The sequence below is a fragment of the Theropithecus gelada genome, chromosome 13 (genome assembly GCF_003255815.1).
Source record: "Theropithecus gelada isolate Dixy chromosome 13, Tgel_1.0, whole genome shotgun sequence".
NCBI lineage: Eukaryota > Metazoa > Chordata > Mammalia > Primates > Cercopithecidae > Theropithecus > Theropithecus gelada.
The window spans coordinates 5,268,483-5,285,625 of NC_037681.1; the positions used below are offsets into that span (position 1 = coordinate 5,268,483).

The 17,143-nt window shown below is 37.6% G+C and overlaps 1 protein-coding gene across 2 annotated transcripts in view; it reads right to left on the reverse strand.

The window, feature by feature from the left end:
- Window positions 1-1,326: 1,326 nt before the first annotated feature.
- TMEM87B (transmembrane protein 87B) overlaps window positions 1,327-17,143 on the reverse strand; it is a 65,807-nt gene continuing 49,990 nt past the window's right edge. The window contains exons 16-19 of one of the 2 annotated variants that reach the window (XM_025354829.1): window positions 13,875-13,948; window positions 11,810-11,862; window positions 5,895-5,925; window positions 1,327-4,526 (exon numbers count right to left, since the gene is read on the reverse strand). In XM_025354829.1, the coding sequence (XP_025210614.1) occupies window positions 4,467-4,526; window positions 5,895-5,925; window positions 11,810-11,862; window positions 13,875-13,948 (218 nt within the window). In that variant the 3' untranslated portion in view covers window positions 1,327-4,466. The remainder of the gene's footprint in view (window positions 4,527-5,894; window positions 5,926-11,809; window positions 11,863-13,874; window positions 13,949-17,143) is intronic. The other variant, XM_025354830.1, reaches the window with a different exon arrangement.

Here is a 17,143-nt window from a genome sequence, read left to right on the forward strand (position 1 = left end):
CACATTTCTCTAGATGTTCTGATATCTAGCCTAATTAAGGCAAGATGATTTTTACATAGTTATGCTGAATATGTTTACCTTAGAAAATCAGGGGTAAAAATGAGGCCCCAGGGTATGGTGGGTCCACCAGATGGAAATAAATTCCGGGTGTCTGAGGACCCTGTGGAGGAGGGTGGTCCTCCCCACCGCTATACCTACTGCAGAATGGTCACATGAGCAAGAAATAAACTATTTGTCTTATGTTTTTGAAAGGTTAAAATCAAGCTGTGACCACAGTGTAGCTGAGCCTCAACACTAACCATGTGTGCCACTCCGGTGCTTTTCTACTCAATCCTTTCTTTTTTTTTTTTTTTTTTTTTTTTTTTTGAGACGGTGGAGTGCAGTGGCCGGATCTCAGCTCACTGCAAGCTCCGCCTCCCGGGTTTACGCCAATCTCCTGCCTCAGCCTCCCGAGTAGCTGGGACTACAGGCGCCCGCCACCTCCCCCGGCTAGATTTTTGTATTTTTTAGTAGAGACGGGGTTTCACCGTGTTAGCCAGGATGGTCTTGATCTGCTGATCTCGTGATCCGCCCGTCTCGGCCTCCCAAAGTGCTGGGATTACAGGCTTGAGCCACTGCGCCCGGCCTACTTTTTTTTTTTTTAATTATCTTTATTTCAAAATAATAATTAAGTTATAGAAAAGTTGGAAGATATAATGCATTTTTTCTGAACCATGAGAGTAAGTCGCTCTACCTTATTTTTACATAGACAAGCATTCACATATGTGCCGCTGTATCAGTTCTTATAAGTGTTTTTATTATAAATTCTTCATAATTTAACGGCTAGACAATATCCCATAAAGTAGCTGGTTAAACCATAATTCACTTAACTATGATATTGTTTATCTCTAATTTTATTTCTACTTTAATGTTATAATAAATACTTTTGTGCAGAAACTTTATTCTGTATTTTGAATCATTTTTTTAAAACATCACCAGAATTGACAGTATTCAAAGGTTATAAACACACTGTTGAACTTTTCACAAAAAAGGAATGAACTATATTACCATCATGAATAAGGGTGCTCATTTCATCAGACTTTGAAAGCAAAGGGATTTTACAAACATACCACAGTATAAACTTAGGTTAATTTGATTTTTTAAACTATCCGCTATCTTTTGTTTTGCATTTCTTTACTACCACTGAGGTTGAACACTTTTCCATGTTTGATTAGCTGTGCCTCCTGTTTTAAGAATTTTATGTCCTGCCAGCTACTGGAGTCTATATATGTCTGTATGTCCCACAGATTTATATAACCTAGCACCAATAAATACTATCAAGAATCATTCAAAATTTCAGAGCATTTTTATTAAAAGAACAAAATATTAAGGCACAAAATACATCAATTTTTCAAATGAAAACCCTTCAAATAGTTATGTCCTACATTTAACGAAACTTCTTCCAAATTACAGAATAATTTAACTTTTTAAAATAGAAAAATACAACTTCTTAAACTCCTAAAATTTCTCCCCAAATAAATGAATGTTTCCTAGTTTTAAAGAAGTTTCTTCATGCAGTACTGAGCTCCAATATTACAATGTATGCTTCCTTAAAAATCTAGTTTTGCCGCTTATATACATTCAATATGTTTAACCAGTATGTTAACCTTCTTCTAAGGCTTCGTATTTTGTATTGCTTATTACATGCTTTGATCACACAAAGACACAAGTACCAGAACTAATGATTATAAATCTAGCATAGCATCTGTCAACTTTAGTCATGTACAGCCTAGTGCAACAAACTCAAATGTTTTTTTAAAAAAGGATATATAAATCAAAATGTATATGTACATTTTTTATACTTTCAGCTTGACAGTATAGTAGTGTAAACATTGTACTGTAATACAATGGGAAAAAGTGGTATTTTCTACAGGATGTGTAAGTTAAAATACTATTTTCTTTACAAGAAAAATATGGGAACCTTCTATCATCTCTCAAGCTTAAAAAATTCACATATTCACGTTTTTCCTTATTTTTGCAATAAAATTAATTGCTGTCTAAAGCAGATATTTAAATACTAATCTAAATCAAATCATGAAAATTCCCTTTTAAGCAAATCTCACACATCATATGAATCTAATATGAATGGCATAACTAGAACACTTAGGCATTTTGCCTAGAAAAACATCAAACCAGACCCGTATCCTCAGATTCCCTCACTCACAGGGAGACCCATCCTGATGGGGGCATGCTAAAAGTAAACTGATTTGAGTGCCTCAGAGGACCTGATGGCCAGCTTCAGGAAACTTTGAGCAGAAGCAGGGATGATGAGCTGCTCAGTACCCCTAGGTATAACTTTTCCTGATGTTCGTCCTGTGAACTATGGCACTAGAGCACCCCTCTTGCGTATGTGAGGGGCCTAAGAAGGCCCTTCATAGAAATACTCGATCCAGGTCGTCAGCCATCAAGAGATGGCACAAATATTACTGAAGGTGACAGATAGCACATGCCCTTCTAGAAACAGTATTTGTGATGAGGCTACTAGGAGGGAATTCTGCTTTCTCTGGATGGAAGAAAAGTTTGCACCGCAGCCTGTAGCTGAGCTACAGAGGTAGCATCATTTATCCCACCAGCTGTAGAAAGACATGTTTTGGTAAACATTACTGAGGTTCTGTCAGACGCAGTTTCCCTTATTATCATACTCACCATTAACTCCTCACTCCCACTCTACCAGATTTGCAGCTCCTACTGCCTGCAGGCCCAGTATTCCACATTTTAAAATTCAACTAGAGCCACATAATGAATAGGGGGTCAATCTGTCTCAACACTTGGGGAGTGGGGTATTAGAGAAAAATGTTACTGGGCTAAGGGGAGAATACAACAGAATATAAATGCTGGGAACTGTAGAGGGTGGGAACCCTTTACTGCAGCAGAAACTGAAATAAGAAACAGAATTCACAATTGTTAAATTAGACTTTCTTTCTCCCTAGGAAGGATATCCCAAAGCAAGGGCATCTTGAAAAGCATGATTTTCTCAGTAATGTTTGCCAACACTGTTCACTTTCCACATGGTCACGACTGAAAACCCATTTGCCAATATCTTTCAAGAGATATGACTACCAGAAATAGATCTTCTTTACTACCCTCTCTGAAATGAGTAAACAAGAGATAAATTCAGAAGGTAGGCTTTTGAAAAAAAAAAAAAAGAAAAAAATTTGCTTGCGGCTTCACAGTGAAAAAAATTGGAGTGTTTGTGCCGGTTAAGATTTTAATATTTTCTTAATCAAATTTCTCTGAAGTCATTCTCAGTTTACAAGGTTAGAACTCCTTCAAAGACAAGACATACAAGATTCTAGACTTAATTACTATTCTATATGTCCACTAGCCCCTGTATCTTTGGTCATGAAAGCAGCAAAACATTCACATTTTCATCATACTACATTCAATTGCCTTTCAAGTTTAGAACATTCTACATTTTTTAAAAAGACATTAAAGTAAAAGATTTCATATTACACATTACAAATATACGATGTAATGAAATAAGGTACAAAACATGGTTGAAGGTTAAGAAACTATAAAATCAACAGTGATGTGGCATGCAAATAAATATATGTTTTTATTATGAAATGTAATATGCCAAGATTATGTAAAAGATACAGTTCTAATTTCCACAAAGTTCACCAGTAATGGGTCTCCCAGCTTGCCAGGTAGGAAGTGCTTTGGGGGAGCCATGTGGCCACCACCCACCCCAGCAGACTCAGCAGCATCACACGTACACATGGCCTGAGTGAGGGACAATGAGGGTAATTCTTTGGTAGTGACCCTCAAGACATCTCTCTGTGTACTTGCGTTCCCCTGAGCTCAGAGAAGACCTAACTCCATGATTTGATATGCATGATGAGACTCAAACAAGGGCTTTGTACAGATTTTTATAAAGCCGGGGGGGGGGGGGGGGGCGGGAAACCTATAAATACACCTATATTCAAACATTAACTGTTTTACTTAATATCAAATCACTTCAGTACAAATGTCAAAGTACTATTGCAGCTAGTAAACCCAAGACATAGAGACACGGATATACTATACTCCAGAAAATCACAATATCTACCTCAAAGGTGACTACAAAAAAGACCAAGGGTATTCATTAAAAAGCATTTTTCTGTAATCTGGAATTGTCATATGTTCCAGAGAAAAGAGAGAGAACCCAAACCCACAGGCCTGCCACCTGTAAGCTAAGAGGCATCTGTGCAGATCTTTCTCATAATACTTTCCTCAGGTTATTTCCAAATCCAATTTATTGGATATTCAACTGACACTCAAGAGTCAGCTTTAAAAGGACTGCAGAACCCTCCTACCACCTGAATTCTTCATTCTTCCAAGAGAACACAATAAAAATTTGTTATGCAAAATCAAAACAAAGCTCGCTTTCAGTCTTGATGAAGGATAGTCCTTCAGACTTAACTACATTTCACTTATATGGGTTCCAATCACATTATCTTTTCTGAAGAGAACATTTTTTCAGCCATTTCAGATCTGGTCATGATTTCCTAAAGAAAAAAAAAGAAGATATGTATCAACATGTCGATGCTACTTCCAGAATCCTAACAAAAAATTTCTAATCTTTCAACAGCCACATTTAGGGGAAGTAAATATATTCCACAATATTCATGGAAATATCAGATACAGAAAATAAAAGGCCAAGTACAGTGACTCATGCCTGTAATCTCAGCACTTTGGGAGGCCGAGGCGGGAAGATTGCTTGATGCTAGGAGTTTGGGACCGGCCTGGGCAACACAGTGAGACCTCATCCTTACAAAAAATTTAAAAATTAAAAAATAACCATATAATCTATACTCTCCAATAATGTAGAGTCAGTTATCTGCTGCGAAGTTCAGAAAACTTCAACTTCCTGCTATCTAGAAAACATGTCAAGTTCAGAATCTCCAGTGAGAGGCAGGAATGGAGCTAAAATGGATTTCTTAGGCCTAGCTCACCTAGAGATTTGCCTCACTTTACGAAATTAATGTATTATTGAAATTACAAATGAATTATTTATTAATACTTTAAATACTCTACAGAAAGATGCAGCATAAAATTACTTTTAAAGGGGCATTTAAATTACTTTTAATCTACATTCTACATCTTTCTGTAGAGTTATGAATCTTTCTGTAATGCTACATCTTTCTGTAGAGTTATAAATCTTGAAGTTTAACTGTTTTACAGTAAGGCCTTCTCAAACCTTCCTGTCCCAGTACAGTCAAATAACAGACTGACGCCAAAATCATTTCCCTTCTCTTTCAACGAATACGGCTCTGGCTCCTCTTATGTGCTACAGCCGCCATACAAGTTACTACTTAGCTACCACTGACTTCCCTCCACTCGTCCTTTCTGAAAGTTAATGTTCCATGTATCCAGCCTTTAATTCTTAAACTTCAGATTTCTTCCTGCCTTGTGCCACAACTCAATGTCCATGTGATCCACAGCTAATTTTTTTCCCAAAACCTTTCCTAAATCCACATCCTCTATCTAAATTTCCTGCTTAGCAAATGAAAATGAGATAGAAACTTTAATATCTCAGCAAAAGGTCTACAAGTATCAGAGATTAACTTAGACGAACTGCCATCTTAAAATCTTTTAAACCCCTATCTATATACAAGATTTTAGAAAACCATAGAATCAAGATGTCATAAAATAACTCTTCATTTCTTTCATACCAATAAGTGTTATCTTGTTCTTGTTTGAAATGGGGACTTTATCCATAAATATTTCCAACTTTACCCACAAATCAATTCATAGCATCTTTCTGTCTGCTCAATTTATAATCTTAAAAAGTAGTTTTCAGAACTTCTTTCTGAAATACTTCTCTACTTTGTGAAAATATCAGCTCCAAGGAAATATGCAAACATATATTTTACCTCATCTGAATCCACTAACACTGGAAGAGCTCTGAAATAAAAGGGGAAAAAAGGTAATAATGTTAACAGTAAGGCCAGTGTATCCACAAAAGCCCAATACAGGCACATGCCATGGCTCACCAATTCTCACCCCGGATATCCACAGGTGACAGAAGGGAGCACCTACGCTCGCAGACAGACGTGCAGGAGTTTTCACAGCAGTGCTGTTCTCAATAGCACTCAACTGAAAATAACCCCAATGGGTAAACCGTGGGTGATTCAGACAACGGAATACTATACAGCAAAGCAAATGGATGATCTCTTGAGGGATAAAATTTAAAAAACTGACACAAGTAATCTACAGTTGTACACTTCAGGACAGCAGGACCTTTGGGAAAGTAGGCTCCTGATTTGAAAGGGAAATGGGAAATGGGCTTTTTAGGGCAGTAGCATTATTCTGTTTTTTGATCTGGGTGATGATTACACAAATGTGCTGATCCAAAAATTTTGTTGCAGACTTAACCCATTTATGAGTAAACACATTATGAAAGGTGGTATTTACAGAATCCAGCATTTGCTTAACTTCTGTGTCATTATGACCACTGTCTGGACGTCTGCCAGCGAAGGGTACTAGAGAGTGTCATACAACAGAACTTTTGCTCAACAAAGATAATATAGATAAAAAGAATGTAACGAATGTTAAGTAAGTTTAATCCAGCCTGAATGTGCAACAGAGGTCTGAGGGAGGAGAACCTGAAGGAAATGTGCAAGTGCCAAAGTTCTGCCACGAAAGAGCCACGCACAACTCCAGAGGATGCTACCTACAGTGCGGTCCATGGTGAAGCCAGGAGGGCCAGGAGACTGACTAGTGTGAGGAAGGAGCCAAGGCAGACTGTTTGGAATAATACGATTAAGGAAAATATGGGGGAGAAGACAGCGTTAGAGAAAAGGTGAACCAGAAGGCAGTCTGCTGCATGCCTGGTACTTTGTTTAGAGCTAAACACTAGCAACATCAACAATGGTCCCTGCTGTGACGTTAATGACTACTTAAAACTTATTAAGAATGATTCAGTGCATTAAAGAGGGAGATAAGCTAAGCTAATGTCACCTTCATGGGTTATCGAAGATGAGGAAATTCACAGTGAATATCATACCAATATCTCATAATACATATCAAATGGTTATTCATGATCTGTTTAAAATGTCCCATGACTTATAAAATTTTTGTTCCATTTCCACAGATGTATAAGGCGAACGCTTTTCTCTGTGTTTGAAGTCTAAATACTAAACTTGCTATGTAAATTGTACATTAATTTTGGATAGCACTGGGCTACATTTCTTGGGTTAAAGTTTTCGTAAGTGAAGAAGCAAAAGTTACCAAGAACCTAAAATTTTGGAAATCATCTTAGATTATGCAGCTCTACTCATTTCACATAAATGGTTCATGAAGACATCAAATACAACAGTTTAATCTTCTATACTTCAAAGGATTTTTCATAACCAAGAAGATATTTCTATCTACGGAAAAATAGTAGCGAATGGTGACTTTCTCACATGTAAAGAGAACTACCTAGGAGCCTTATTGGTTTCCAGCAAGAAGTGATGGCACAGTAGGAGGTAAGCCTGCTTACATAATTTCCTTCTAAAATGCTTAGTCATGAGTTTCCAAATCTGCAAAATAGTGGCGGCCACCTAATTTGAATCTCTCCATATAGTCTTGCTCAAAAAACCATAAAATTACTAAGGATCGCAAACAAAACCACGAAAGACACATACCTTCAGCATTACCAGAAAAACACCACAAACTTGAAATTATATGTAAATAGAGAAATAAATGTCAAATCCCAACAGATTCCCTGCTGTGACTGCAAGCTCATGGGTACAGACAGTAGGGGAAAGAGAGAGTTGAGAGACTTTGGGAAAAATAGTAGAGGGGTGGGAGGACTCAGACAACCACAGACAAAAATCAACCTCTCCAAAAAAGCTCAACGCTTAGTACCAACAGACTGAATAAAACCAGCGAATTGGAAGAAGTTCACAGCCCCTGCTACACAGAAGGGGCTCAAATCGAGCGGGACAGAAAGTAGCAGCCTTGAACGATCATTGTTTTCAGGAAAGGATCATATATAAAAAAGAGGAATATTCCTTGCAGATGTGATAGCGTAGTTTAAAAAAAAAGAAGACAGTAAAAAGTCGGGGGGCGGGGGGGTGGAAAGGTCTGCAGAAATAAAAGAAAAACAAACCACCACCAATCTCTCCTACTCCATACCATCAATGTCATCCACAAAAGAAACTACAATTCATGTGCACTGATGGAAAAAGGCACTCAAACCAGGAACCTTCATCATAAAACCTCTCAGAATGGGAAAACCAAAATCAATTCCATATAATAGTGCAGGAAAGAAAAAAGAAGGAAAATGAAAATCACAACATTTTACAGTAGAAGAAAACTATAGTTATAACACACAATACTCCAAATTAAACACAGTAACTTAAAAAGAACATTTGGTAATATTAAAAACATTCTACTGTTGCGAGCAAGTCCCCCAAAATCTGGCCATAAAAAAAAATCTCTGCAGCACTGTGATATGTTCATAATGGCCCTAACACCCAAGCTGGAAGGTTGTGGGTTTACAGGAATGAGGGCAAGGAACACCTGGCCCGCCCAGTGGGGAAAACCGCTTAAAGGCATTATTAAGCCACAAACAAAAGCATGAGTGATCTGTGTCTTTAATGGTGTGTTCCTGCTGCAGTTAACTAGCCCAACCTTTTCATTTAATTCAGCCCATCCTGTCATTTCCCATAAGTGATACTTTTAGTTAATTTAATATCTATAGAAACAATGCTAATGACTGGTTTGCTGTTAATAAATATGTGGGTCACTCTCTGTTCGGGGTTCTCAGCTCTAAAGGCTGTGAGACCCCTGATTCCCACTCCACACTCTATATTTCTGTGTGTGTCTTTAATTCCTCTAGCGCCGCTGGGTTAGGGTCTCCCTGACTGAGCTGGTCTCGGCATTCTACAGTGAGAAATCTAAAAACCAAGAGCAGAAGTAGATAAAAACAAAGCACGAAGAAATTCAAAGAATCAATCATAATCAGAAAAAAAGTTAAAGAAAAAGACAAAAATGATTTCAATGATGGAGAAAATTACAAGGCACCCAAGGGAGAATAAATTCAACAGAAATCTTAATGTGTGGTAGGAAAACAACAAAGAAAATGAAACAAAGAAAGAAGGAAAAAAGGGTCACAGAGAAAGTGATTGCAATACAAGACAGCAAGTAAAGGTGGACACAAAAGGTCAGATGATTCCTTCCACAAAAAACACTGACAAAACCTGGTCAAAAACAAGTAGTTGGCCGGGTACGGGGGCTCATGCCTGCAATCCTAGCACTCTGGAAGGCCAAGGCAGATAGATCACCTGAGGTCAGGAGTTCAAGGCCAGCCTGGCCAACATGGTGAAACCCCGTCTCTACTAAAAATACAAAATTAGCTGGGTGTGGTGGTGCCTGCCTGTAATCCCAGTTACCCAGGAGGCTGAGGCAGGAGAATCACTGGAACCCAGGAGGCAGAGGCTGCAGAGGCTGCAGTGAGCTAAGATTGCGCCACTGCACTGCACTGCACTCTAGCCTAGGTGACAGAGCAAGACTCTGTCTCAAAAAAAAAAAAAAAAAAAAAAGTAGCTGAAGGCACTGGAAAATGACCAAGGGACATGGATCTGAGAAGCTCAACAAATCGCAAGGAGAATAGACAAAAAAAGAAAAAGACCATACCTAGGCATATCATAAACACACTGCAGAAAGCCAAATATAAAGGAAAAATCAGAAAAACAGCAAAAGATAAATGTCACATCACACACATGAGAACAATACAACTAATGACTACTTTCTCCTCAAAAACAACAAAAGCCAGAAGATACTGGAAAGACATGTTGGAAGTGCTCAAACAAAAGTCAATCGAGATTTCTACATCCAGCAAAACTAGCCTTTACAAAGGAAGGCAAAGTAAATACATTTTCACATAAATAAAATTGAGAGAATTTGTTGTCAGCAGACCTATCCTATAAGAAATACTAAAGAAAGACGTATAGGAGGACGGTCTTAGCTCATATATAGAGGAAAGAAAGAAGAAATAGTAAACACATGGGTAAATATAAAAGAATATATAGGCCGGGCGCGGTGGCTCAAGCCTGTAATCCCAGCACTTTGGGAGGCCGAGACGGGTGGATCACGAGGTCAGGAGATCGAGACCATCCTGGCTAACACGGTGAAACCCCGTCTCTACTAAAAAATACAAAAAACTAGCTGGGCGAGGTGGCAGGCGCCTGTAGTCCCAGCTACTCGGGAGGCTGAGGCAGGAGAATGGCGTGAACCCGGGAGGCAGAGCTTGCAGTGAGCTGAGATCCAGCCACTGCACTCCAGCCCGGACAACAGAGCGAGACTCCGTCTCAAAAAAAAAAAAAAAAAAAAGAATATATACACCCATATTTTCCTTTTCTGACTGCTAAAATAAAGTATAACAGTGTATTGTTAGTTTCATAATGAATAGGCAGTTCTTACTTTGCATAGACTATTTATACATTAATTTCAGTTACCACAATTTAAATAACACTAGTCCCCCAACAAGGCAGTTTGCATTCCATAGTTAAATAACACTAGTCCCCCAACAAGGCAGTTTGAATTCCATAGTTAAATAACACTAGTCCCCCAACAAGGCAGTTTGAATTCCAGTAACTCATAAGCGCAATGACGTATCACTTCATAGTCACTAAGAGCTAAAATCAAAAAGGTGGACAATAATAAGTGCTAACAAAAAATGTGGAGAAGTTGGAACCCTCATATATTGCTGATAGGATTGTAAAATAATGCAGCTGCTTTGAAAAACAGCTTGGCACTTCCTCAAAATGTTAAACACAGAGTTACCATATGATCTAGCAATTCCACTTTAGGTATACAGCCAAGAGAAATGAAAATATACGCCCACGCATACCTAGAATCATCATATTCGTAATGAGGAAAACTAAAGATAAAGAGAAAATCCTGAAGGCAGCCAATTCCCCTGCCCTTGTCACCCAAAAAAACCTCAACCCACACAAATAAAATTCACATAACATGTGGTGGAACAAAGATAAGAACTGAAGCAGACATCTTTCTGAAACTATGAAAGCCAGAAGAGTCTTCATTCAAGTGACCAACCTTTTAAGTGTTGAAAGATAAAAAAAGGTCAACAAAGAATTCTATTCCCACAAAAATATCTTCAATAGAGGTGAAACAAAGACTTTTTCAGACAAAACTCTGACAGATTCACTACCAGCATACCTGCACTACAAGAAAGAAATGTAAAGGCAATTCTTCAGGCAGAAGGAATATCATACTACACAGAAACTATCTAAACAGAAACCAGATGGGGGCTAGGAAGGCAAAGATCAATATGTGAAAAAAATGTTATCATACTTGGCTATTCTATTATTTACCATGGAAACAGCTATCTGGAATTCTTGTGTCAAACGGGACATAGATAAAAAGGATCCTGAATAGCTCAACGTTTCCAGAGGGGATTCCTATACTCATGTTTTTCCTCCAAAAGCTTCCTCACAATACATGGTACTGTGGTTACCTTAAAAAAAAAAAAAAAGTTTACATACGTTTGACATTTCCCATAATAGATAAAAAATGAAATGATCCTGATAACGGCAGATCAGAAAAAGCTAGAGTGGTTAGAGGCCACTAGTTTTAAAACGGTTGCTGTACAGTGAAAACCGAAACAAGCCGGGCTTTTGTTTCCCTTGTAGTTCTGTAAGGGCCATGTCCTGGTGGTAGGGGCTTACCCAGGGATATGGAAGTATGAGGTTTGAAAAGCACATGACAAAGGATGAGAACAATCCCTTTTAAACTACAGTCTAAAATTTAGAATCAAACTCTAACAGAAGATACTTACATATCTGTGAATGAAGAGGGAATATTTTCTTCTACCCACTTCAAATCTTCATCCTGTAGAAATATTTATACTTAGCATTTGCTTAATATCACCTGACAGCAGAATTTTTAAAACAGAATATATGTAAAACTAAAGTGTTTAAATGTAAATATTTGACATTCTTTTAGTTTCTACATATGTCCTAAGTTGGCACTCATGCCATACAGAAATTATGCCACTGTTTTCTTACACACGCAAAAATTGGATTTCAGATTTTTACACTTCTTGGTTTTAGTAGGATGTATGAAGTATTATTTTTTTTGTCCTGAGAAATCACAGTAAAAACACAAAGTTCATTTGTAAGATAGAAAATACCAAGGATAATGATTTTTTGCTTTGCAACACTCATTATGCCTCCTAATTTGTTCAAGTTCTTATATAATGAGTTTATAAAAGAAAAAAAAGATGATAATACAAATATTCTCTTTTTTTTTTTTCTTTTGAGACAGAGTCTGACTCTGTCACCCAGGCTGGAGTGCAGCGGTGCGATCTTGGCTCACTGCAACTTCTGCCTCCCGGGTTCAAGCAATTCTCCTGCCTCAGCCTCCTGAGTAGCTGGGATTACAGGCGCCCGCCACCACGCCCAGCTAATTTTTCTATTTTTAGTAGAGATGGGGTTTCACCATGGTGCCCAGGCTGGTCTCGAACTCCTGAGCTCAAGCGATCTGCCTGCCTCAGCCTCCCAAGTGCTGTGATTACAGGCATTAGCCACCGTGCCTGACCTCAAATATTATAACTTTAGAAAAGCCTATTTATTTGTGTCACTCGTATTTATGCTCATCTCCTTACAGGAGGCAAGAAAAGGAAAGCAGGTTGGCTGAGGTAGCTATCTGTCTGTCTATCTTTATCTATCTATCTGTCTGTCTATCTATCTATCTATCCATCCATCCATCCTTTCTATCCATCCCTCTAATCTATTTTATCTATCTAATCTATCTTGTTTAGCTATCCATCTGTCTAATCTATTAGAGAATTTGCCAAATCTAACAGATAAAAGTCTTCACATATTATCTATCCTGTCAGAACTTATATATGCATACATAAATTTTTACATAGTATTAACTACAGCACATATAGCTGTAAGAAACGTATAAAACTATATGATAGACATTTCCATTTTACATTGCTGTCTTCAAAAACATTCTTATGCATAAACAACATGCAGAAAATATTTTTTAGCCCAATGTTTTACAATTTTATTCAAGCTTCCCACTTCAAACAAAAATCTGTTAATTTTGGTAACCGTGTAGGTAACACATAAAGTTCTTTACCAACAGATAACAAATGTTATTTAAAATGGCTTCAAAAATCACTTTCATATGCTGAAAAGTTAATTCAAGCTTTTATTGGAACAAAGCTTTCCCGTCTTGAATGTGCAGATGAACAGCTATGAAATCTTTTCAAAAAGCAGATTCCAATTCAGGAGCATCTGGGGTAGGCCTGAGACTCTGCATCCCTAACAAGTTCCCAGATGGGCCGGGCGCAGTGGCTCACGCCTGTAATCCCAGCACTTTGGGGGGCCAAGGTGGGCGGATCACAAGGTTAGGAGATGGAGACCATCCTGGCTAACATGGTGAAACTCCGTCTCTACTAAAAATACAAAAAGAATTAGCCGGGGGTGGTGGCGGGTGCCTGTAGTCCCAGCTACTCAGGAGGCTGAGGCAGGAGAATGGTGTGAACCCGGGAGGCACAGCTTGCAGTGAGCCGAGATCGCACCACTGCACTCCAGCCTGGACGACAGAGCGAGACTCCGTTTCAAACAAACAAACAAACAAACAAACAAGTTCCCAGATGATGCTCATGCCGCTGGCCTAGGAACAGCAGGTGAGAAGTGAGACCTACAGCGAAGGTATTTCAGTGATGGACAACCAGGATTGCTACCTGGCAATGCTAATTTTTGTAACAACAAAAAAACCTTAGTAAAAACTGTTCTTCTGAGAGTCGATGAATATGACACTCGTATAGCTCTCTACAGTAGTGAAGACTAAGGAAGACTAAGATTGTACTAAATATATACCATACTCACAAAGTTCTCAGAAGTGGCAGGCTTAGCTGTTCCATTGGAAACTGATTTTGAGGCTCTTAATTTTATTCCTTCCGCTACGAGAGACATCATAAACATATATATAAAACCACAAAATAATATTTTCCTTTAGAAATTTAATAACCTAATAAGAAAAAAAAATTACATCTTTTTAGAAATGGAGGGTTAATAATGGAAACTTTAGGCAGAATGCTGGATTTACCATTTGGGAATGTAGGGAAGATACATGAAAAAAGTTCACAGATTTTTGAAAACTATTTGTCAGAACCACCAGGTTCTCAAGTTTCTTGTTTGAATCCTAGTTTTAGAGGAGTTTAAACAAACAAATATACATGCATACATATTTCCTTAATTGCAATTATTTTAAAGTTCATGGATTTAAAAATCTTCAGGATTCATGGTATATTCAAGAACAAAACACATCTTTGGGTATGCTTTCCATCTGTGATGTACAAATTTTGAAATGCGTGTATGGCATAAAGAAGATCGGAAAGAACAAGATTTCCTTCCTATTTGACAAAGGCTCTTCCGTATGTTTGCAGTTTCAGTGGAGCAAAGGCTAAGTGCCTGCATCCTGGAACTAGACTGCCTCACTGGAATCCTGGGCAAAACAATTAACTTCCTGTGACTTAGTGTTTCTGACTATAAACTGGGGATAGTAGTTTCTACCTCATAGAGTTCTAGTGACCACTGAACAAGCCAGCACATATAAAATGCCTGACACACAATCTATGCTCAGTAAAGTAGTCACTTTTGTTATTTAAATAATTTGCAAATATTGCTTCTCCATAAACTAGGACAATTATAACATAAGCTGTTGTAAAAAAACAAATTAGGTTCCTCAATCCAAAAATGTTTTCCTGAGACATTTGAAACCCCAACCTTTCTCTTAGAAGGGGAATATGGTGATTTTTAAACACTGAAGTGTGCACATATACACACACACACACACACACACATATACATTACAAATTTTAAGTGTACAGTCCGAAGAAACCTGACAAATATATACACTTAAGTAACTGCCATGCCAATCAATACAATTAACATTTCCATTATCACAGAAGGTTCTTTAGGTTCCTTTCCAGTCAATCCCTACCTCACCAAAAGCAACCACTGCTCTGATTCAGATAATCATCATAGTTTGTTTTCCAGAACTTCATTTATAGAACCACAGTATATAGAGTCTACATACTTTTGTATTTGGCTACTTTTATGCAACATAAACATTTTTGAGATTTAGTCATGTTATAGAGTGTTGGTTACTTTTTATTACTGAAAAGTATTCCATTGTATGGATATACCACAATTTATCTTTTCACCTGTTCATAGATAATTGTGTTATTTCCAGTTTGGGACTATTAAGAATAAAACTGCTGTAAACATTATTGTGTTTCTGTAGACATCTGCTTCATTTTTCTGACTAAAAACCTTAAGAGTGGAACAGCTGGACTGTATGGTAGGTATATGCTTAACTTTGTAAGAAGCTGTCACATTGCTTTCTAAAGAGGTCGTACTATTTTACATTCCTTCAAGTACTGTATGAGAGAGCCAGCTGTTCCACATCCTCTCCAATAGTTCATGCTATCAGACTGTTTTTTATCTTTTTTTTTGGAGACAGAGTCTCATTCTGTCACCCAGGCTGGAGTACAATGGTGCTCACTATCTCCTGGGTTCAAGCGATTCTCCTGCCTCAGCCTCCCAAGTAGCTGGGATTACAGGTGTGCACCACCACACCCAGCTAATTTTTGTATTTTCAGTAGAGGCGGGGTTTCATCATGTTGGCCAGGTTGGTCTCGAACTCCTGACTTCAGGTGATCCACCCACCTCGGCCTCCCAAAGTGCTGGGATTATAGGCATGAGCCACCATGCCTGGTCCTATTAGACTTTTTAATTTTAACCATGCTAGCAGATGTGTGGTAGCAGCTCATTATGGTCTTAATTTGCATTTCTCTGATGACTGATTATAATGAGCACCTTTTAATGGGTTTATTGGCCATTCCTATGTCTTCTTTGAAGTGTCTACACAAGTCTTCTGCTCATTTTTTGCAACATAGGTTATCATTTATTGATTTACAGGAATTCTACTTATATTCTGGATATAAGCCCTTTGTCAGATATGTATGTATTGAGAATATTTTATCTCCCGCTGTAGCTAGCCTTCTTATTTTCTTAAATTCTTCCTGATGAGCGTAGATTTTTAATTTTGATAAAGTCTCATTTTTTAATTTAATGATTACTGTTTTTTGTGTCCTAAGAAATTAGTCCATCCAGCGTCATTAAAATATTTTCCCGTTTTCTTCTAGAAGAGTAACAGTTGAAGCTTTTCCATTAGGTCTGTAATCGATCTTGAATTAATGATTGTGAGATGTGCAACAAAAGTCTAGATGATTTTTTTTTCTACACATTTATCCAGTTGTCCCAGTACTATTTATTAAAAAGACTATCCTTTCTTCATGTAAGCCTTGGTGCCTTTGTCAAAAATCAACTGACCACACATGCATGAGTTTATTCCTGGACTCTATTTTACTACCTTGATGGATTTCTCTATCCTTATGCCAATACCACACTGTCTGGATTGCTGTAATCTGAAATAATTATGTCTTGAAATCAGTATAAATCAACTAATTTTATTTTATTGAGAGATAATTCACATATCATATTGAAGTACAGTTCGATTTTGAGATATTCACAGAGATTTGAGATATTCACCACCATCCAATTTAGGGAAATTTTCATCACCACACAAAGAAACCCCAAACCCATTAGCAGTCAGTCCCTACTTTCCCCCTCCTCTAACCTCTGACAAACACTGATCTACTTTCCGCCTCTATGGACTTGTCTATTCTGGACCTTTCATACAAACAAAATTATACAGTATGTGGTCTTTTGTGATTGGCTTCTTTCACTTAACATAATGTTTTCAAGGTTCATCCATGTTGTAACTACAAGAATGTTAAGGATCTTCTAGGTCTTTAGCTTTTCCATATACATTTTAGAATCAACTTAACCGTTGTATTTTTTTAAAGTCAACTAGAATTATAATTGGGATTGCACTGAATCTATTTATCAGACTGGGAAACTGACAGCTTAATACTGAGAGTTCCAATTCAGACACATGTTCTATCTCTACATTTACTTATTCTAAAAATTACCTCTGCATTGTTTTATAGTCTTCATTGCAGAAGTTTTACACATTTTTGATTAAACTTATTCTAAGTATTTTATTTTTGAAGGTATGGTAAATAACA